Consider the following 23,993-nt stretch of genomic DNA (forward strand, 5'->3'; position numbering starts at 1 on the left):
AGTAGAGTAAGATGTACATTTTTTTTTCTTTTTATATTTAAAACAAAATAAGCATTTTGCAAAATGGTCATCCTTTTAGCCCTCTACCATCAAATCTACCTTTCTGAGTTGCAAGATAACTTTCTGAAACTCCACAACACACTGCCTGACCTCATCAACTGTAGAAGGATAAAATGGAAGTAAACTGAAAATATACTTGGAAACATTTTTGGTAACCACTTTTTCAGGATAGGAGATATCACGCAGACCTCAGATTAAAGAAATGGAAGCAAACAGACATCAGTAACGTTTCTGAGACACCCACACATTTCAATACCGGTCAAATCACAAAAGCAGTAGGTTTTAACAAGAATGACTTCAAAATAAACCAAACATTTTCAGTTGTATTCCATGGAACAAACCACCCTAATGTATACCTGGTGAGGAACACCTTTTTAAGATCATGATTTGACATCGAAGAGCTTGACTTTGCTCTCAAAGGCAGCAGAACTACTGTTGCCAAGGCTCTTCCACAGAGGTGAGATCCAGCACAGATGAGTTAACATCACTAAACCTAGAAACGTTTTTGGTATTGTGTCCCCTCCCCTTTTCCCCTGGACAGAAGCCCAGTACCAGGGACTGTAGAAAACAACTAGTCCCAAATGTTAAAGCAATTACAGTTAATAAAAATTCTTAGCTTTCTATACTGAATTAGGCTGCTTTAGAAATAATTTTTAACAATTAGGAATAATATATTACAAAATTACTCAGAAAAGATGAACTACGATCTTTTTAGACTTTGAGGTACGTTAACGGTAATGGGGTTATCAGTCTCTAAACCCTGGATGCAACCAGAGTTTAAAAAAAATCCAACCTGTGCGACTGAATACCACCAATATACTTGGAAGACATCTTATATATCCCTAACAGCCAGCTGCTTTTGACACTGTCAGATGGGATTCAGCTTCGCCACACTGCTCCAATGGATTCGCAGTTAGTTTGAATCGAGCAAACTTCTAAAAATAAATTAGTTCAGTATAAATAATTCACAAACTGCTTTGTGCAAATTTTTTTTATTTCCACATTTATATCACAATGTGTCCACTTAAAGGACCAAATAGCAAAGTTGCTCCCTTCTGCATCCCAAGAACACAGAAGTCTAGTTACTGTACATTCACTAAGGCTCTTTGTTTTTGCAAATTGCGTTTATGATGGATATCCATAAGGCAAACAATATCTAAAGGAATGGTAACAAGTATATTTCCAGCATACAAACAGGCTTCCTTTTTCCCTCTCACAGTACAGTTACAAACTCGTAGCACCCTCATTACATTTAGATTCTAGAAAAGGTGATTTTCTTTTTTTTTTTTTTTTTCCTAGAAGTTTGCAGGAAGGGAAAAGGAGGAAAAATATTTGGCTGGTGGTGGTGGGATCAAAAATATCATTAAACATCTAGTTTTTGCAGCATTTCTCAGAGACTGGATTTAAACTGAAACCAGACTAAAATATGTGGATGCCTATGGAATGTTGAGCTGAAGCTGGTTGCCCAGCCTGCAGTGCAACACCTGCTGTTTAAAACCCAATCTCCGTACCACATGACTTTAAAAACGCAATCATGTTCAGAGATGTGATACAAATAAAACTACAGTTTTTGCACATTGTCTCTCGAATATCTCACTGCCAAATAAAAACCCAAATCAAGTCAAATAAATAGATGCATATTTTGTTAAGGTAACTTCCACAATTTTCTCTGTACCTGCCTGTAATAAGATTCCGGCATTCAGAAAGTGCTGGAAATCATCTTCACTTCTTGGGGACTAACACTTTTTTATAGCTGGCTCGCTATAGAGTTTTGAACTCAGTTTATCAACCTTCGTATGCCTTCCTTTGCAATTGTTAGTAAACTGGTAGCAGCATTTCACAAAAGGAGAATTTAAAGGAAAGAGCTGTCAATACCCAGCTCCCTCTCACCCTCTGCTCGTTGGGCCTGTTTGTCCAGGACAGGAGGCTTTCTCCGTGTTTAAGTGGCATAGTGTCTGCCATTTTTGCTAACTGCAGATGTAAAAGCATTTTAGCAAAACTGAACTCAGTCTAGGCAGACATAAGGCAGGATGTTCAATCTACCATCATCCCCGTGTGGATCTAAAGATATGCACTGTGTCCAATCATACCAGTTACCCTGTGTATCGTAACAACCGTTCACGCCTGGCCAGTTATGTTCACGTATTCTGTCGAGATCATCACTTGTGACCTCCCTTGTGACCCCAGGCAAGTCTGTAGGTTTGCTGTTAGGAGCTAGAACATGAGTCTTTCTAGCCTCTTTTCTAGTGCTTTCCTCCTGCTTTAAATATTCAGACATGAAGTAGTGAGCTCCTGGAGTCTGTACTCCTGATGAAGACAGCAAGCTACTCTGTCTGTTTAAATATGACTGAATTATTTCATTTCTGGATAATTCTTTCCAGTTCGTTTGTTCAAAAGGGCTTTGCAGGTTAGGTTTTTGCTCCTGCTTTTCCGTTTCTGTCCTGTGCTGTTCAGTAAGTGCAGGGATTTCTACCTGCAAAGGATCTTTCTGTGTTAAAGGTTTTATCTGTCCTGTCATGGGATCAAAAGTGAGTTTTCTCTCTTTTAATCTCACAGGTTTCACACCCCCTTCTGTCACGTGCCCGTCCAAGTTGACTGTATAGTCTCTAGGTCGGTACCTTTTCTTCTTTTTACTATCTGAACCTGAAGCAGCATCATCACTGTCCATTTTTGAAGTGTCCTGTGAAAAGCCCATGTGTGGCGTGAGAGATTCCCCGGGATGGGAGCTGGTTTTGCAGCTGGGAGATGTGTGCTGTTGAAGCGTCCCTGCTGTATGCCTGTGCTGGCTTTCAGAAGGTACCTGCTGCTCCTGCCAGTGCTGAGATACCTCAGTTACTGATTGCTGAGGGAACTCCAGTCTTTTTGCTGGCATGGGAGGTGTTGATGGTTGCATCAAGGATGGTGGCGGTGATGGCACCTGTGCAGTATCTAAGAACTGAGACCTTTGAGATGGACTAGGCATTGAATCCTTTGGTGAGTACGTAGTATGCTGCCGAGCAAAAGTATCATGCCTGACATTTCTAGGGCTAAACGAGGAACAGCGAGGACTCTTAGGTTGGTGCGGTCCTGTGGTTTCTTCTGATTTATCATGCTGCTGAAGCACTGCAGTCTTTAATAACGAGGAAGTGCTTGAAGGTTTTACAAGTCCCGGAGAACTGGTGTGAGGTTTTACAGCATTTACTGGAATCTTATTGTGTTTATCATTTTCACTGAGTTCTGTCCTGCTGCTTTCAGGCCCTGCGTGTAGATTTACATCTACAGGACTAGGAAAATTTTCAGGACTACCTCCAATTCCATTCGTTGGAGGGGGTGAAGAGTTTTGTAATACTTCATGACTAGCTTTGGAGACTTTTGGGGGAGGAGGGCCCTGATGCCCATCCCTGTGTTCACCTTTCCTTTTCCGATTTCCCAATTTCTCTGGTTTTGGAGAATTTAGTTTCTGTATGTCATTCCTGCTTTTCAATTCACTGATTGGCTTGGATCCAGCCACGGCAGGAAGTGGTGCTTCTGGTTTGCAGTTGTGAGCACCTCCATTTGCTGATCCAGGGGGATTCGGCAACCCTCTTGGCACCGGTTCATTCTGGGTTACAGGTTCTATCAACTTTTGCCAATTCCGCAACAATTTCTTGGCACGTTTGGCAAGTTCCTCATTGGATGTCTTCTTCCTCACCTCATTGATAAGCCTCCCAAGTCTTGTTTCCTAGAAAAAAATAGAAGTTCTTTTAAAAACAGGTATTATTCTAAACAAAATTCCAACTCCACTGTCTAAGTAAGTTTCTGCTTTTAATGCTGACCCTAAGAAATACCTAGTATAAAACAATTAAGGTTTAAGAGCTGAATGAGCCTTTTTGGAAGGATTAACCCACTTGGTCCAGCATTCTGCCACACAGAATGAAACCCACTGTGGGTTTTAAAGCCATCCTTTCTTTTTCCCCTGGCTAAAGCACCAGGGCCACTAGCTGTGAAAAACATCAGAATGGAATTCTTAATAAGCAGTAATCTTGAGAATATAGGTGAAAGCTCAGATTTGAGGTGAACTGCAGTACCCAAGGCAGAAAAGGTGCATTTATTATGGTGAAACTGAGACCTACAGAAAGAGGCATGAGGAGGAAATCCAGAATCTTTGCCTGTTACAGTAACACATTGAAAGTACAAAACTCCATTTCCCAAATCTGACTGCCAGGGTGTGGTTTATGTCCTGTCTTCTTCCTTCATGCCCTCCCCCTTCACTCCTGGTAGCTCGAAAGGGTACTGAAGATCAACTTAAAGAGGCTTTTCTAGGATGCCCCAACACAGTTCTGCAATGGGAAGGAAGTGTTTGTGTCCAAAGAACACTTGAAAACAAAGAATTCCACAAGTTGGATTACTTAAGAGCAGCACTTCAAAGGAAGACAGAGTGGATTTTGTGAGAAATATGCAACATGTGATAGGTATGTTGAAATACAACTAGAGTTGACAAAAATCTAAACAGGTTTCAACATCTCCAACTGGAAAAAGTCATCTTGGTTTTTCACCTAGGACTTACAGAATAGCTGTGTGATTCCCACATGGAATGCATTTCCAAAGCATTTGGTCCTTTATAAACGCAAAGGTAAACCCCTGGCACAACACAATGCTTTGTGTACTGTAATACATCCGAATCTCAGTTGTTTTGAGATTTGTTCATTCTGAGATTTGTCTCCCATGTGGCAGCATGGAGAGCACTTAGCACTTACCATCTAAGGCTCACAATTATTTCACAGTAATTGTATTTGTGAGTATCACGATCCGCATTTCACAGTAATTATTTGCCTTGTCACTGTGTTCAGTACTCACTAACAGCTGATCCTGCGGTGCTGACTACTTACAACATCAGATATCTCAAATCATCCTATAGCTACCTGAGTCTAGGGAAAACAGTCAAAGGTTATAAAAAACAATAGTTAAAAGCAATTTCACGATAAAGATTGAAAACCTTTTTATAATTTAGCCATAGAAGCATCTTTGGGCTCTGTATTTAAAAGTGACCAGGGAGACTGCAGTCGCTATCCCAGCTGGTACTTCAACTTTTAATACATCTAATCTCACCACGGAGATTCAGGCATTGAAACATGCTGGACTAAATTTAAGATTAATTTTACAGAACATTGCTTTCCTATTTCAGATTCATTGCCTTGTCACCAAACAACTACAAAGGTGACCAGTAGCTCAACAAGAAGAGTGATGATGAATGCAAAGAATTAACAAGTAGCAAGTAATGATTAATGTAGTGCCTTATACAAATAGGAACCAGGCTGCCCAGAACACTGATCTGAATCCAGAAAGAACCACTGTGTACACACTGAGATGTCAGAAGCAGCATGAGAGGGACAAAATAATATCTTAATTGTGAATCCTTTGCAATCAATCTATTGTTTCAGGAAAAGCTCTTATGGAAATGAGACGGGCTGAGAAAGTCCTTTTATGCACACAAGAAAACCAAGTGGCATTCAGATGGTGACATACCTCAAGTGCCTCTTTGGTAATGGGATATTTCTCCAGGCTGGAGATCACTTCCAGCACTGCCACCATGTTATGGATCTGCAACAAGGAAGAAAAAGTCACTTCATGTTTCACATACATCTTAATTATCAAATGTACTTTAAGACCTTCCACTTTATAATTGCTGGAAACATTAATCACAAAATTGCTATCACACTGTCTGGCTTTAGGGAGCTGATTGTTCGAAGAATAGGGACAAGGACACTTTCCTGACCTAGTTGGAAACTGAAGGAGCTGTAACACACACACACTTACATAAAACTAAATGAAATAGTAGCAGTAAAACCAGTGTGCAAATTAGCAAAGTTCTGAGACCCGACTTCAGGTATTAGTTAATTGTCCTAACTGGGAACATAAATGCCAAGTGAACAGAGTAACCAGTGAAATCAGAAATGCAGCGTTTATTCTTTTAGGCACTGCTTTAGATTTACACAAGTCACTGCTGACTAATTTTGCTCAGAGCACTGGTGCTTCCTGGAGCTACACCAAGCGTCTAAAGGCCTAGGTACAAAGTACTCACTCTCAAACCAGCTGAAGCAAGCTCAGTGCCCAGTAGGTGTCCTCAGCCAGTCGCCCAGCACCAGACAAACCAGGCATGGGAGCCAGTCCCGGCTCCGAGCAGCCACCTTAGGAACTGTCAGCGTTCTGGAATTACACTTCCTGACATGTAACACTGAGGAGCAACTTCAGAAATTCGCTTTACACTCCTTTAATGTATCAGATCTTCCTTCTGATGGGCTTTGCTGCAACATTTCCGTATGCACAAGTCCCTCCCAAAGGCAGCTGCCACGATCTGTAGATGTTAAACACGAGTGTGATTTTAATAACTCCTCTGAGAACGCTCAGACTACAAGGGATCCAAATTTCCATGACCTGATAAAACAGCACCGAAAACTGGAATTTCTAATTCACCTTTGTAGATGGATTTAAAAGATAAGCCGAGGAAAACTTGAATCACCGAGCCTCGTTTATTGCTTAACTGCGTTTGTGACTCAACTGGACACAAACTGCAGCCGAGGAAAATCACGCAGCCAGGAGCTGTGCAGGGATCCCACGTTCACCCCACGTCTTACCCGAGCACAGATGGGCAGCCCGGCTCTCCCCACACCACTGCAAAGTTCTTCGTGTTAAGGAGAACACGAGTTTGTAAGACTCGGCTTTTTCCAACTCGTTTCTGCCCTTTTATAAAGTCACAAACAACAGCAGGACTGCTTAAGGTTGATGACACACGGATAAAGCTGCAATGAAACAGTTTGCCTGTTTTTCAGAGTAACTTTTATCAAGTTTAAATTTAAATCTATATAGGTTTGGAGTGATTGTAACTCAGGCTGTAAAATCTTTTTCAAGCTAAAGACGAATTACATTGTCACGATTCTTTTCTTCGCTGAACTGCCATGCCTCTGCAGACTGTTAAAGCCCCACCATCTGAGGCAGGCTGATGTTTTAAAGCACCGATTTTTAAGTATTTTGGTATTTAGTATTTTATTTCAGCACGCTGACTTTCTTCACATTTTGATTCCTGCATCCCTCACTGCCCAGGAAGGAGAATTTAGCACCACAATTTAAGTAATACATAATTTCCACACACCCCCCCCCTTTTTTTTTTCCTTCCAAAGTTTCTAGATCTGGAGCACTCAGAATAGTGAATGTTTAATTCTGGGAGTTTCCAGACAAACATTTTTAGACTTGCAAAACATGATACTCTCCCTCTCAACATGTTTTACGCTAAGAGTTACCTAGGCACAAGGAATCACTGTTTATTGCACACATCAATAGCCGGTACAATTATTTTTGCAGTTACTGGTAATCCCCAAATATTCATTACCTAAGTGACAAACCAATGGCAAAAAAAAGCCATTAGCCTATCAGAAGGTCAAGATGGGGAAAGCGATATGCTCATATATATACACACACCTACAGAAAGATGAAACTGGTCAGGGAATTTCCAGCAACAGCTTTGCCTTTGTTTTAAAATACCCAAAGACACACATATGGCTGCCCCAAATGCTAAATCACCTCCCAGAGGCCAGGTCTGTACCAGAAGTGCTAGCTGCTAGGCTGTTCCTGCAGTCCCATCCTCTGACAGAGGCATGGTACCAATTAGGAGAGCAAAAGCAGCCTTACACCACCGGGTCTGTGCTGATCGCTCAGCTCCTAGCAGAGCACAAGACACCGGTGTCAGACTCTTCACGCCCTCGTGGGCAACTGCAAGCACCCAGCCACACTGAAGCCATCGCTGCAAGGAGCAGGAACACTCAAACTGCAAGTAGCTTCTCCTATTTTTCCTTCTTCTGACCTTCAGGAAAGCCTGGTTCCCTTAAAAAAATAATTCAGGCAGGTTCAACAACTTCTCCACCCTTCTCCAGTAGTTTTGTGCTCTTATCTTGAAATGCTTTACCCAAACTGGCACAAAAGGTTTATCATAAAAATCATTTTTACCTGCTTCAAAATAATATAGACTATGAAATCTCTTGTGGTATAGTTAAACACTATGATGAAAACAAGGCGACCTCTCCAAAAGGCCTCAAGTATCATCTTTGAGACGAAGGCACCTATTTCGGTAACAGCAGTACATCGGTATTGCACAGCAGGGTCTTTACCTTAAACCATCTGTTACTGGCTTCGTAAAAATCATGTATTGTCACATAACTGACAAGAGAACAAAGCTGTAAAAGCTACCAGGATGTCCTATTTCGAGCAGCAGCAGCAACGACCATTTATTAATGCAAGCTGCTATTAGAAATGCTTCTTGGCTACACAGCGGACAGGCGAAGGAACATACAGCACAGTGGGACAAGGGAGTTTGGCAACTTCTCCTCCGACACTGTAAGAGCACAATTGCATAACTCAATCTCTCAAACTTGCACATCATTTTAGTTTCTTTTTGCCGTTGTCTACTTCTGCTGCAACCCACTACAACCACCCCAAAACAAGAAGTGCCACGAAGCAGCCCCAGGACCTCGCTCGTATTCAGGATCCTACAGAAAACAACCGAGAGGAATTCAAACTGCACTTCAGCTCGTCCCATGCTGCTCCCATGGTGTGAAGACCGATTGGCACACAGACTGATTCACTCCAAATTGTACTGGAGAACATCTGCTTCGAGTCATCTACAATAATCCTTTCCAGCCAACCCTAATGACAGTCACAGAAAACAAATCTTATTTATTCCATGCAAGCCTCCTGAAGTCATTCAGCCGTACTCCAGAGCTTGCTACTGGGATCTCAGATGTTTTCCAAGTTCAGCAGTAAATGTTTTTATTTTTACTACAGGCCCAGACAAAAGCACGGGGTTCTGAACTCGGTGCAAAAGATCAGAGAGCTCAATTTCTCTTCTTTAATTGCCATCTTAATCCTGTTTTCGCTTTTCTACATCAAGAACAATTCAGTAACTGACTTCGGGGTAAGCGCTATATGGTGGTTTAAAGGGCTGAGAAGTTTTTTTTGGGTTTGGTGTGCTCAGCACGCAGCTGCTCCCTGCCGCCTCCTTCCCGGGCAGCTTTGCAGGCAGCAGCAAACCAAGCGGCTGCGCACGAGCTGGCGTCACCGCTTCCACGTGCTGGGGCTGCAGGAGGGCCAGGGAGAGCAAGCAGCCTGCTGGGGGGTTGTTACACACCAGGCTCAGCTGCTGCGGTTCAGTTCTCTTCCTCCTGCACCCAGCAGCCCAGCACGGGGCGAGAGCCAGCTCAGTGCCTCTGCTCTCCCCCAGCACTGCGGCCCCACAGACGTTCGCCCCGCTGCTGCCCAAAGAACTGCCACAGAAATACAGACAAGGACCTGGGGCAGAAGGACTGGGTATTTGCCTAGGGGAGGAAAGCCCGAGAGCTAAGCACAAAATTATTAAAAAAAAAAAAAAAAAAGAGGCGCTGTGAAGCTGCTAACAGACTTCTGTCCTACTGGATTCTGGACAGAAAGGCTCTTTTTCGTAGTTATTTGCATGAAGTTCAAACAACAGCACTAAAAGGCATCCTTTGGCACAGCATCATCATCCACACGGTCACGTTAGTACCTTCAGAAGTTTCTAAACGGTATTTAAACCTAAATCTGCAACACCTCGAGTCTAATCACTGAAACTTTTCTAAACAAAGTATAATGCTGTTATCTTCCTGAAATCACGGGTTGCAATAATCAATAATCCGACTCCGTTATAAGTATTTTGAACAGACTACACAAACACATCAGAAGATACTGGCTTTGAGAGGAGGTATTTGACATTATGCTACAATTTAGTTCTTCAGAATATGCTATCATTACTCAGTAGCTTGCTAGCTTCAAAGAAAATGCTTTGTTTAACGAATATCACAGAAATTCTTACAAAGGCATGCAAGAGAAGTGGAACTATGATGGACGACTCAACAGGTTTGTCTTTGATACTGGTATCAATTCAGATCTCTATCACCAAGTACTTGTTTTCTGTTTGCAATTAATATTAAAAATATTAAAAAAATGGTCTGTCCAGAGGTTCACGGGGGCATTTGTACCATTGTTGTCTTCCCCATGCCCCTAGGACAGCAGCATTTTATTGAGAGTTACAAGAACTGTCATATCCACAGGTCACACAAATCTTTAGGCTGGATAATGTTAAAGGAAATCCTAGATCCAAGGTCAATATTGCTGAAATTGCCAGGAAGGCAGAACCGGTCTGAATGCAGGTGTGGCAGCAGCAGCAGCACAAGGGATGCCCTCCACTCACGCTCACCTTCCCCAGAGCAGCGTAGCTCTTACTTACATCTAAGCACCAATTCCTACCCCGGACTGGGGTCTCTAATCAATACCAAATCCTGCTCACGGCAGTGTATTTGTATAAAAGCTACTTGATTGCATTATAATCCAAAACATGGAATAAGGAGTAAGAAGAAAAAGAGCTGCTATTCACAGTAGGCTTTATTTAAATGCTGCGATGGAAATACAGTAGCACAGTGTTTATTTAGCACTTCATATAGGACGCATTGGATACCAGACATTAGCAAAATATAACAAACAGTAAACTATAATGCCATTTATTCAAAGATACAGACCAAACACACACAGTCAGAATTCAGGTTATAATCTGCTGGTATTTAGATCAGTTCCCTTGCAACTGATCTATTAACAGTTTCCCCTACCCCCAACGTGGCATGGCGTTGTCTAAAGATAGGGTACAGGAGATACTATTCACAGAAATGACATACCAAAAAGATGACCACGCACTACTTCGCTCATAATTACCGAAAGTGTTTGAAAGTTCCTTTGCATAAACAGAGTTCAAGTATTCCCTGGTATACAAAAGGTATTTGTTAAAGGTGGAGGCATGCTTCCTATTAAAGATCTGCTTTGCTAAATGCTGAACATGAATAGATTTATGCATTTTTGGGTTGATGACATCCCCTGAGAGCATCTTCTACAAGAGAAATTCACTGGGAGTCCACGCTTTGAAAACTGATCAGAGATATGTACCACAAAACAGCAACAAGAAATACTCCTCGGCTACTAAGAACAGTCACAGGAGTGGTTATATACAGCAAGAACTTATCCCGACCTCTGGATTTAACATTTCCAGGTCTAACTGAAAGACTTAAAAAGTCTGCATACATTTTATTTGCACTCAGCTTTTATTTAATGGTAAGGTAACGTTATCCAGATTCCTCTCCATATACACTTTACAAAGCCAGGATCAGACAGGAGAGTTAGGTCAGACTCCAGCAAGATAGCGCATTGTGAAGACAGCAGCAGACCTAAAACATTTTCCCTGTAGTGAGACACTTTAACCCTGTTACCTTTGGCAGTACGTACGCACATAAGTAAGGTGTATGGAGACTGGGACAGCCAAGGATCGAGAGGAGTCGGCCAGCAGAAGCGCTTGCCCCAGCCCTTTGGAGCAGCCTAGAGCCAAGTCACCAGCACCAGGGCTCCGTGACCCGCCCCAAAGGGGACACAAGACCCTCAGGTCTGGCCCTGACACCACCGGGCAGCACATGGTGGGGCAGCACCAACCACCCCCTGAAAGAAGAAACCGTTGGTGGAGTCATTTAGAAGGTACAAGAAGCAGTAGGATACAGATTAGGAAGACTCGCACCCAAAACAATCAACAGATTGTTTTGTCACAGATCAACAGAGGCACGTGAGAGGTCTTTGTCTGCAGGAAGAAGTCTTGAAGGCAACTAGAAAACAGGACAGTAACACTTTGCTCCATTCACGTTTATTAATTAATAATTGGAAGACATTCTTATTACTACAAACAGGAATAATTGTCTGTCAACTTCACCACGCCCTATGCAGCCTGCATGCTACGTCCTAAGACTTGTACCCTAGTGCCTACCCCTCAATTGCATACAAGAGATAGAAGATTTGCTGCAGCATGACACCCTGATGACTTCTTCCCCTCTCCCCACCAAAAAAAAAAATAACAAAAACACCCACCCACTCCACAACCCACCCAAAACCACAAACCTGGTCAAAACTTTTTGGAGGAACGAGTTCATGAGCCTGATTTGAAAAGCCCAGCGACTGGGGTGAAGGTTGGTCACATGAAATGCCAGTAGCTGGGGGCACACGTGCGGTACAGAGGAATAGGAGCAGAGGAAGAATTGCTCACATTTGGTTGCCATTGGGCCAGCAGGGCAGAACACAGCGTCAACAGCATCTACCATGGCAAGATATTTCAGTCTTGTTTTCCCCTTCACACCATACCGATAAGGAACAGGATAGGCATCAAACTCAGCTGGACTTGCACGTTCATCCCAAGGCACCGCAGTTCAAGAATGTATACATCGAGGAGTTCAGAGGAGAGCAGTGATACGGGGTTTTGAAAACACAGCTAACAAGAAAGAGTTGAAGTACTCAGCTCATAGAGTATTGGAAAAAACTAGGGAGGAGACACACAAGGCTTGGTTTTAGCCTTCCTGTGCGTTAGAGCCATCATAAGGAAAACGGCGATCAGTTGTCCTGGTTCAAACTAAGTCAATGAGCACGAAAACAACTCCCGATTATATCTGAGGAACAAGCAGAGACTACCAATACACTCAAACAAGCTCCCAAATAGTTTCCACAGACACTACAGAGCTTTAAGAACAGACGAGACAACCTGGAAGGAGCTGTTTGACATAGGCGACGTTATTTCAGAGGTGGCGATGGACCACGTCACCTCCAGAGGGCCCCTTCCAGCCCTGCGCCCCCATGACACGCACCTGGCATTCCTGAATTCTGTCTCCCCGAAAGGATGCACGCAGGTAATTAATGAGATGAAGCAGTCCATGGTATAAAGGACTTGTAAAATTCAGCAGCCTGCTGCCACCCATGGCCCATGGCTCATCTTACCGTGCGGGCCTCCTGGCTGTGCCGGACACGGGGCCAACGTCAGCCCAGCACCACTCCGGCTGCCGACCACCACCACTTCAACCACTTCACACTCACCCAACACCTGAACAACACCTCAGAAATAGCACAGGCATGCCAAAACGAAGAATTGATTTAATAAAACAACTACGGAGCTGTTTGGCTTGACCCAGCCCCGTGCATCCATTGCCTTCTGGTGCCAATACCAGAGAGCGCAACGAGGCCAGCTACAGATATATTTAAAACTTTGTGGAACAACACCGTGTGTCTTATCAGAACCAGGCTCATCAGGTGTTGAGCTGCATATCTAACGATCACAAAATAATGTAACGTGTCCACCTGGGTGCAATCACTACAGATCATTTCAGCACAATAAATAACACCCACAGAACACAGCACTAACACACAAGCCCTAAAGAAACCCAAACAAGCATCACACTGGTCCTGAGGACATCTAACCATGACACAGTGTTGTTGTATACACGATAACCCTTCCTCCTCTCCCTCTACAGAAAGTTTAACCAGATGAATCTTGGTTGTTACTATTACAATACCTGAGCTGACGTCCAAAATTATTGAAAAACTCAAAGAGCCGTACAACTAGGTTGCTGTGCAACTCCAGTCACAGGAAGTGTCCTACTTCAGCAGGAGAGAAATGGGAGTTTGTTGACTATTCAGACAGAATACCACAAAACATACGGAAAACCCAGCCTTAAAACACACTCCCTTTTATTTATAGTATTCTTGGTGCTTGCCATGGCGAGGAGCAACGCAGTCACTTGGCCCAAAGTCTGCACTTTGACTGCGGTTATTGGGGAAGGAGAAGTCAGGCGCTGTGCACCCAGCAGCTCCCCGCCTCACCCGAGCTGCCCGTCGTTATCTACCTGCGTTACCGTAAGGGCAAAGTCAGACACTGAGCTAGATCACAAGAAGGACCCTTAAAGGTATCGACCGGACAGAATCACTCTGCAGTCACCTGCTTCATCGTAACGCACCCTCGAGAACCAGCGGAGATTTCAAATTATGCAACCCACATTTACGGTCCTGATGAGAACGGCTTCAAAGGGTCAAGAGCTTTCTGAAATTCTTAAAAATTATGTTAGTTACCCATCCCATGAAATATCTACCCACAGCTGTTAACCTGAATGTAACACAGGAAAACCCTAAAATCACTACGCGATATAATTTTCACTCTTTTCGTAAAAAATAGACATCCCCCATCACCATATCGAAGTACTTTTCAATGTAGCAGACCAATTTTATTCAAAAATGCAAAGGAAGCTTCTCAAATGATCCCTTAAATGACGAGGTGTGAAGGTAAGAGCCTGTTGAATACATTGCACAGTGGGATTTATTAATTCATCGGATAGAAGGGCATGCAACATGCTCGCATGACCGCTCGTGAGGTTTTAAGCATGGCGTGTTTGCTCACAAACCTGAGAAAAGCACCCTTACAAACTGGAAAAGTTTTAACTACCAAGTCTGGAGAGAAGTAAGTCACTATCCTTTCAACAGCAATTACTAATACCGAACGTACATCAGCACACACTAGAGAGAGGTTTTATGGAGACAAAAAAAAAAAAACAATCAATTTATCCTCAATTTATTGCTCACCAAATCCTAGACGAAACGCTGCTGCCAATCACCCATTTCCAAATACTTCCAGCACTCAACCTTTCATCTCCCAGCTCACAAATCAGCGGGCTGCTTGGCTGTAGGATCAGCGCCACTCCGGGGCCAATCGCCCGGTGTGATCCTAACGGGACAGAAGGACTTGGCTCCGCTATCAGCATTTTATCTGTCCTTAAACAAACACTGCTCGGAAGCTGGAAGCTGGCCCTCACAAAGCTAGTTCAGTTATTTCCAACCTAGTAGCAGAAACTTTCATGATTTCCACCTAAGAAAGCCCCACTGATCCAAGTGAGCTCCTCGAGTCTTAGACAGTCCAGCAAATACTACATACACTCACATTTTGATATACAAACTCATTATATATGACAGTGGAGGCAAGATTTTTCAAGACACAACCACAGTCTCAGTTGGCATGCTTATCTGCACACAAAGCACGGGCACCTCACCTTTTCAAATACATCCAAAACTTCCCCTCTTGAATCCTTTGCAGTCTCGCTATGCTCAGCTCTACTTGAGGGAAGCGTAGTTTCTCCAAGGATAAACTAACCAGATCCAAGCTTTAAGTTACAGACACTTGGAGGTGTTTGGAGGCAGCCCTGAAGTTCGCTCGTTTCAGACAAGTTGTGAATGTGTGTTACCACCATGGGACAAGCTGCTGCTCCTCTACCTTCACAAGTGCTGCACTCCTGAAAGAAACGTGAAGATCTACAGCGTAATCATGCAAATCAGCACACGGAGCGTCACGAGAACAATAGGCTAGGAAGAAGCTGCACAGAAGTGCTGGCTGTCAGTCTCAGACGAGATTTCCACCTCTGCACAATCATCTTTACAGCACAAAGTTTCAAAACACACCCAGCTGAGCGTGTTCCTAACTACTCCAGACAGGCTCGGACGTAGGATTCAGAGAACTCCTCTCCTCCCCAGCAGCTAAGTTCGGAAACCACTTTGTTCAATCAAACAGAACTAATTACGTTTTCCTTCCAGTGATTCCCTCAATAGAAATTTCTACCGCCGACTGTTTGGACACGCTGGAAATTGTATACTTTGATATTAACAATCACACTTCAGCATGCACCACTGCCCCATGAAAGCCGTGCCCCAGAAAACGCTGCCGTGCTGTTCGGTTTAGCAGACTGTACCTCAAATTAAAGCAATTTCCTAGCACTTAAATATTGTTCCAAACACCGAAAGCATGAATTACCTGCAGAAAAAAATAATTTAGCTGTTAGAATACTGAATAAACAAACCTGCAATTACATTAAGGTGAACGTGATGTACTTGCCTTTACCTTAAATATTTCTTTCCAGACCAGGCACCTCGGTGGGGCCACACCATACCGCGAGCTACACAGACCGAAGAAAGTTTACTTGAATTTATCACCACGCACAAAACAGCCAGACAGGGCAGCAGCAAAGTGTTATCAGCCAAAACAGATGTCTGTTTCATTTTTTTTAATTATATTTATTTTTAACTCCAAATCTAATATAGCAGAGTAACTATGCCTTAGAAGAAGTACTTCTTAATTAGTATCCGATTTCCCCAGTAGGCAGAATCAACTCCTCCTCTTCCTATCCTGAAAATTATTGCGGCTCCTGGAGAAATGAAACTCATTGCAGCTACTTGAAGGAACTGGAAGAGGATCTCCACTCCCAGGGTACCGGGAGGAAGTGCTTCAGTTGCTCTGACACTGCTTCGATCAGGAGGTGAAGGTGTCAGAGTGACAGCACCGTTATGCCAAAAGCTGATACCAAAAATGCCGGAGGGATGCAAGAGCCCACACCTGATACTCTCCTAACCCAGGCTCACCCTTAACTTGGTTCCCCAAAAGGTAACAGGACTGACAAATTCCAGTTTCTCGCCCCAGCCCAGACTTCAGAAACATGGGCTAAGCTGAGGGTCTTCATGTTTTAGAAGCCCCAAATTGGGTCTCTGCCCACTCGGGAGCTCGTGACAGCAAATATTTTCCCTCCCTCCCACCCACGGCAGTGCCAGGCTGCAGTGCCTTGGCAGCCGGAGCCGCTCACGCTGCCAGCCACTGCAGCTGCACCCTGCGGCCTCCCACCAGCTCCAGCACCCCTGGGACCCCCCTGTTCAGCTGCCTCAGGGCTCCCCACTCACCCAGGTTCTTTCAGTGCCAACCCAAAGTCCCAGAAAGGCTCACCCCGGGGTCCTGGGTACATTGGTGGCTGCAGGAACGCAGCTGCCTGCAGTCAGAGCTGCTTGAGAAACCACAGCCTCAGCTTCCCTGCTGCCTGGGAAGTTGGGTTCAGCACATCTCTCCTCCTGGAAGGATGCACACCTTGCACATCAGCTGCTTTTTCCACGCCGTGTTTCACCATGACTGGGAGAAATTATTCCAGATGTTTACCCTACCTACAGAAAGTTGGCTCTTCTATTCAGTAAACTGCTCCGTGGCTCCAAGAGGAACCTGTTACAGCCATTTCCCTCCCCACACATCTTCCCCGAGAGACTTCAGTGTCCAAATCACAGGGTCCACACCTGCAGACAGATGCTTGCTGCGAAGCTTGGCTGTTTGGGTTTAAACATCCCAAGCCTGTGCCACCCAGGGCTGCCACCACCCCACCCTCACCTCTCCTCACTTTGCAGTCCCCACCAACCTCTCTGTGCCAAAACCACCTCTCCTGAGCCATGAGGAGCCAGAGCCAGGCTTCCAGGTGAGCCCTGTGCAGGCAGAGCTGGGCCAGGTGGGCTCCGTCGGCTGCCCCAGTGTGAGGAGGGAGCAGGAGGTGGGGAAGAGGAAGGGTGCAGCTGGCTGCAGCTCCACTGGTAGCTCCAGCTTCTGTAAGCGTGTGAGTTTAAGCCAAGACAGTTTAATTTTGGTTTATTTGAAGCATTAGCCACTGCTGTAAAGTGGTTTACTCTCCAGTTGCAAAGCTCGCCCAGGAACTTCCCCCTGGACATCCAGAAGGAAGCTGCCCAGCACTTCTCCCGGGTCCACGTGCCTGGCTACCGCACTACTGCAGCGCAACAAGAAGACAGGAACAGCTCCAGACACCTCCAAACCACCCCAGAAAGATTCCACAAATGAAACTTGACCATCAGGCGCCCGCTCTCATCTCAAGAGCACGCCGACAGGCGCAGTTAAATCCTACAGTAACGCCGCCTCTTCCCTAGAGAAGGCAGCAGGGGAACTTGAGGAAGTGAGCAGCATGCCACTCCGTAGCCTCTGAACCTATTTAAGCACTTTAATACCCATTCCTGCTGCCACACCTGGGCCAGGACTACTCACAACACACAAGCTGCATCAGGTAATTGAGCAACATCAAAAACTACCAAGGAAAAAAAAAAGTTATATTCCTTTTTTTAAGCCCAGATCAATCCCTGAGTTCATTCCACCGCACGCTCCTGCAGCAGCACACGTACAAGGGGTGTAGGTAGCAGGAATAAGCAGTGGGTGTTATTTAAATTGTCACTGCCGCCAAAACAAACATTCAAATTACAGTTTAAGAACAAATGACTACTGCCATCATCAAGGAATTACCAATGGGAAGGAAATTTTGGGCATTCCCAGTGTTGGACCCCCCAACCCAAACTCGCTGCGACTTTTGTTCCGCTCCGATTCTGTCACAGCAGCCTCAAGCTTTGTGACAGTGCTGCTGCAATGGGAACGGCAAACAAAAAGCTTCTAAGCACCCCAAAAAATCCTCTCCAGAAGTCACAGGCTGTACGGCCACCTGTGACAAGCTGCCCAGGACCAGCCAGGCAAGCTCTATCTCAGACCAGTTAAACCCAGTATCTACGTGAGCATCACTGGCACTGGTGGAATAAACTTCCAGCAAGCACAAAGGAAAACAAACCAAATTAGTTTGCAGGCTGTTTTGGTAAGGGACAGGGAGTAAAACCGCAGGGCAAGGCCAAGAAACCAACAGTATCTCCACCTGCAAACCAATGAGTTAAGTGAACTCAGCTGTTGACAATACAGAGCATCAAAAACCTCATTTGTAGTTATTTCAAATTAGCAGGAGACTGACTACATTGGCACTTCCTACAGCTGGCACCAAATCTTTCTCTGGAACCCAGGACTGATGTGATAACCCCACTCAGACTCTACACATCAGGGAATACCACAACCACCTGCTTGTTTCCCCACACACCTGAAACAATCAGCTGCCTCCACGCACAGGAGATTTGGGATTGCTCCTGGAAACAGGACGAGCTACAATAAAGAAGCAAGAAGTTGGGAGAGGTACAGCAGGTTCCAGTCTTGTTGCACACCGCAGCTTCCTGAAAACTGATAAGCTCATTAAGGGCCTCGCAGAAAAGGATAAAGCTAAAGCAAAAGCCATGCCTAGTCTACTTTCGCCCACACAGCACTTCCCTGCAGCTAGAGAAATTACCGAGACCCTCCCAAAGTGAAGTGCTGCCTTCCTTCCCCCCCAACATTTATATTATTAGAGCGACGTCTGGCACCTTCTTCTGGAAGCTCTCCTTTTTCAAGTCGATTCTAGAACGCGGATTTATCGCTGGTGATAGAGGCTTTGGTTTCTAGACTTCGGCAAAGCAATCGATACAGAGAACGGCCATGGGAGCGTCCCTATGCAACTCACACAACAACTGGGAGATCACCCTGGGCCAACACACTACTAAACCTAATACAACACCCAAACCAGTTTATTTTTTAATAATTCGGATCAGGGACATCTCCTGAAGGTCTGTGCAGCAAGGCCAACTGAGGTGCTGCACGCACGGCAGCCTGATTTACAGCCAACACAATCCCCACCGTGAACATCCAGCAGGTTGTTACTCAAACCAAAGCCAGGTCTGCATCACGTAGCAGTATTAATGGCAAATAATTAAATTATTGTCTCATATTTAACATGCGGAGACTGCTACATATTCAGGACAAGGAACCATTTAATTGCAAGCGCAATTCTAAGAGCCAGTTGGAAGCAGCAGGCTTTCCCGCAGAGCAAAACCGAACCGATCTCATTATTCCTGACATCAGGTAACAAATTCCCCGAAGAGCACAGAGCACAATTTAACAAGGCAAAGGTGGAAGTGGTGGTTTCTCCGCACAGCGAACCTGAAGGGCAGCGTTGCTCCTACCAGAACCAAGGAAATCTCCTCTCTAAGGCCTCACACAACCGCCACAGTAAGCGTTGGATGCTTCTCCAGCTGGTGTTTCTCCCAGGAAAAGGATTTTCCCGCAGGGACATCACATCACAGGGGTGCTGACACCAACCTCTTCCCTCCGATACAAGTCGCGGTGCATTCCCGCTAACCCACAAGCTTTGGAAGGAAATCGATGTTGATTCTTAGTGTTTAAGTCACGCAGCAGTTTGCCCATATGTTTTTTTTTTTTTGATGTGAAAAGGATGAATAAACGAAGACACCAACCCAGACATCCCGGGTGGCTTCCGAGATGATGTAATTTTTTTTTAAATAGCTTATTTCTTATAGGTCTCGTTTGAAATAGAGGTTACCCATGTAAATTGTGAAGCAAGTGCGCGAAACTAAGTTATAAATATATTCTGCAGCAATTACTAGAAGAGGTCTCAAGTGCTAAGTGCTTGTGTACAATTAAAGCATCGCTCCTGAGTCAGCACGGCTTGATGCAGCAGTTAAAGATGAACGATTGGCACAGAAGATGATTCCTCATAGCAGGCAGGTTCTGAAAACTTGGGAAAAGATTTTTTTGGTCAGTTAAACATGGAGAGGGATTTTTTTTTCCCCCTTAAGGCAGGACCTCTGACTTATCTGAGATTTGTATGAACTCCAAAGACCATTAGAGGCACACTGCAGTGGGTATCCACATGGGTGGAGGGGCTTGTAGTAGAGAACACATCAGGGAAGCTTAAACTGATTGTGGGGCACTATCAGATTAAGCTATAAAAGAACCGTAACCCACTCCTCACCCTCACAAAACCAGACCGCGTTTTCATGCATTTGACAATATCCATGCGATTTTCACCCTTCCTCCTCCAGAAGGACACACACACTCACACCAACAATTATATTGAAAATCCTGAAAGAAATCCAGGCCTCAAAGCTCGACTTTCTCGGTAAACAAGGAAGTCAATCACAATAATGAATACTCGAAGTTTGAATGCAACCACTTCTTTTAACAGAAGATTCTAAAAGCCAGAAGAAAGTAGCCACAATTTTCCATGAGCACCAAGAAGTGCTGCGGCTCCTACCTGCAGCGACTTCTTCCTGTGGGAAAACACCAGAACAGTTCCTTTGCCTCTACCCTGGGACTCAAGTCAGACTGAATTCAAACTCTGCTTTTAAGCATGTTCAAAAGTCAGATTTTTTCTTTCCTTCACAGAAACGGTGTGACAGTTTTAGCTACTATTCACCATGTATTGTAAGTGCTTTGGAGAAAAAAATCTGAGCTCTAAGCCTGCACAATGAATCCCCACACCACCTCTGCTCTCATTCGAAGAAGAGGTTAAAATGGAAGACAGCCCCCTGCCTACAGGCGTTTCTGAACAATGGGCTGATTTTTCCGCCACTAATTATTGTCCTGGATAAGTATCAAGTATGTAGAATTATAATTTAACATACATTACTCCTAAGCTTATGGGGCTACTGACCTGTAGGAAGCTCAGCAGAGCTGGGGCTGATGCTTGAACTTCCCCCTGCAGACAGCTGCCTGGTTGTTTCTGGTCCCCTGCATCACAACCAAGCTGCAAGCACTTTCACAGCAGAATTTATGGGGAAAAAGGAACCATATCCATCACAAAATGCACCTCCTAGCTGCTTAGCTCCACACAGCCAGGGCACCAGAAGGAGGGTAACATGTGCTGCCAGCAGTTTGGAAGTTAAGAGAAAGCAGAGACCTGTTGGAATTGTATCTAACTGGGTTGACACTTGGCCTCACCAAGTGAAAAATCTGCAACCAGAAGAAGAGAGCCCTGAGCAAAGAGAATTCATGGACTGACATTTCAGTGAGAACTGAGTTAAAGTACTTCAAACTCAAACAACTCTGACATTTAAAAGCCCAATTACCATGATAATTCATTACTGTTACTCCAACACGCGATATCGCCACTCGTGACAAATGCACATCACAGCGGATTACTGAAGAAGTTACAAGGTCAGGGTGATTTTGGGTGATTTTTCTTCAGTTTTCACATCGCGTACAAACCGCTCCAGAACGTTTCCAAATGGCAATAGCTTTATTAGCTACTACAAGACTGCAACATACATCTATTACAAAAAATACTTATTCATGGAGAAGCAGGTACGAGTTTAATAGAGCCAAAACACCATTTTGTACACCCAGCCTCCAGGAACACCACGCACTCATGCAAACGCTCGGCCTGACGCACCCCTGGCTGCCCCCACGACAAACTGCAGATGGCCAGGCCAAACGCACCTTCACGTCCTGCTGCGGTGCCTGCTGAGCTAAGATCACAGAAATCTGACAGATTGCAGGCTCTGCAGCCCTCTCACCGTGATAAACACCCGAGAACTGCTTTAAAACGCCAAAAAAAATTAAAAGGAGGATGTAACACTTGGGATAACTGCAGTGTATACGTGAAGGCCACTTACTGGTGAAACACACGCCGACTTCTGTGCTTACACTACATCCCAGAAGGAGCAGATAAGCTCATTAGCGCTCTGCAGGGAAGGATAAAAGCGAAGACCGAGGCTGCCCGGTGCTGGAGCAGCTCCAGAGCCCCGACTCCAACGTCGAAGGCCTCCGGGTGTCCCCCGAAACCCGGGGCCGCCTCCCCGGCCCGGTGACTGCTGCTGGAGTCAGCGGGGGGCCGAGGAACAGGTGGGCGCCCCCCGGCAGGTCCCGGCGGCGGCGGGAGCCCGGCCCAGAGCCCCCTGCAGGCCGCAGCCGAGCCGCGGCCTGGCGTCGGGAGGCCGCCGGGCCGCACGCCGCATGGCCGGGCACCTCCGGCCGGCCCCGGGGGTACCGGGAGGAGGCGGAACGCGGCGCAGCGAGGCCCTGTGGGGAGCCGGGGGAAGCCTCCGGTGCTCCCGCTGAGGAGAAGGAGGGGGACGAGGTGGGGCGCCGCCGGCAACCGGAGCCCCCCTGGGTGAGAGCAAGGCGCTGGGGAGCTCCCCGCTACCGCCCGCAGCGGAGGCTTCCGGTGCCCGGGAGGAGCCCGGCGGGAGGCGGCGGGGGAGCGGCCCCGGGGAGACCCTCGGGAGCGGAGGCGGCGGTGAGGGGAGCCCCGGGCCGGGCGGCCGCCGCCCGCCGTCTCCTCGCTGCCGGCTCCGGGAGCCGCCGGGCCCGGCCGAGGCCGTACTCACGTTGCTCTGCGGGTCGATGGCCTGCAGCAGCCGGTCCCTGATCTGCTGCGGGGAGGGGGCCGGAGCCGCTGTCATTGCCTGGGCGAAGCGGGGCGGCTGCGGCCGGGGCGGCGGCGGCGGGCGGGCGGCGGGGCCAGGCCGGGCCGGGGCGGCGGCGGCTCCTCACTCGCCGGCGGCGGCGGCGGCCTCTTCGGGGAGCCGGAGTCGCATGTTCGCTCCCCGCGAGGCGCGGGGGGGAAGCAAAAGGAGAAGAAGAAGAAGAAGAGGCGGCAGCGGCGGAGCTCGGAGCGGGGACAGAACCGCGGCGGGCCGGGACCGGGCCGGGGCCCGCCTGCTCGGCTCCGCTCCGCTCCGCTCGGGGCCCAACTCAACTGTGGGCAGGAGCCAGCCCCGCGCAGGGCACCCTGGGACACGCCCGACGCCGTTACGCACGGCGCGCCCCTGACGTCCCGCCGCGCGCACCGCGCCTGCGCGCGGGGAGGGAAGCTCATGGGGGGGAAAAGGGGGTGGGGGGGGGGAGGGAGGAGGAGCGCGGGCGCCCGCGGGGCTGAGGGGAGCGGGGCCGCAGCTGACGGCGGCCGCCGGTCCCAGCGCCTCACGGGGAGTCCTCGCGGCTCGCAGCGGTAGCTCGAAGGCTGTGGGGGAGGTTCCGAGCGTCAGAGAGGCGCGACGGAGTTCGGGGGGGGGGGGGGGGAAATGGATGAAATATGGGGGAAACGCCCCGAATATGGGGGAGATTGAAACGCTGAGGGGAGGTCTCGTGAACGTGTGTCTGAGGGGAGGGTGGCAGGAGGATGGAGATGGTTTCTTTTCAGGTGGCCCCAGCGACAGGAGGAGAGGCAAGGGGCATAAAGTGAAACCCTGGAGGTTCCAGCTCAATCTGAAGGGACAATTCTGTGCTGTGAGGGTGACAGAGCACCGGGACAGGCTGCCCAGGGGGGGCTGTGGGGTCTCCTCTGGAGATTCAACCCCCTTCTGGACGCCATCCTGTGCAATGTGCTCTAGGTGATCTCCTGAAGTCCCCTCCAACCTCAACCATTCTACAGTTCTGCAAAATGCCCAAAATGTGGAGGAAATCATAGAATCATATGCCTGAAGAGCCTGGAGAGCAATCCCCAGGCAGTGCTGGGTGGCAGGGAAAGCCCTGGTTCAGCGAGTGGTTTAGGGCCAGCTGGAAAATGAAAAGGAACCGCCTGAAGTTCTGTACCAGTTGAAAATCAACTTTCCTCATCTCA

General features: G+C 46.7%; 1 protein-coding gene across 2 annotated transcripts; it reads right to left on the minus strand.

The window, feature by feature from the left end:
- Positions 1–677: 677 nt before the first annotated feature.
- MED26 (mediator complex subunit 26) lies at positions 678–23,134 on the minus strand. Of its 2 annotated transcripts, XM_084302520.1 has the most exons (4): positions 15,815–15,857; positions 14,973–15,212; positions 5,545–5,619; positions 678–3,760 (listed from the first exon to the last, which is right to left on the minus strand). In XM_084302520.1, exons 3-4 carry the CDS (start codon positions 5,608–5,610, stop codon positions 2,066–2,068), a joined length of 1,761 nt encoding a protein of 586 aa, XP_084158646.1. In that variant the 5' UTR covers positions 5,611–5,619; positions 14,973–15,212; positions 15,815–15,857; the 3' UTR covers positions 678–2,065. The 2 variants fall into 2 exon arrangements, with proteins under 2 accessions (XP_084158646.1, XP_084158645.1); XM_084302519.1 differs by lacking the exons at positions 14,973–15,212; positions 15,815–15,857 and adding an exon at positions 22,759–23,134.
- Between the last annotated feature and the right edge of the window lie 859 nt (positions 23,135–23,993).

The sequence above is a fragment of the Netta rufina genome, assembly GCF_964035555.1.
Source record: "Netta rufina genome assembly, chromosome: 28".
Classification (NCBI taxonomy): Eukaryota; Metazoa; Chordata; class Aves; order Anseriformes; family Anatidae; genus Netta; species Netta rufina.

Coding starts and splice junctions, on each gene's coding strand:
- MED26 (XM_084302519.1), bottom strand. CDS start 22,833: ATGACAGCGGCTCCGGCCCCCTCCCCGCAGCAGATCAGGGACCGGCTG. Junction 5,620..22,758: donor CCATCGACCCGCAGAGCAAC/GTGAGTACGGCC, acceptor TCCTTGTTGCAG/ATCCATAACATGGTGGCAGT. Junction 3,761..5,544: donor TTACCAAAGAGGCACTTGAG/GTATGTCACCAT, acceptor ATTTTTTTCTAG/GAAACAAGACTTGGGAGGCT.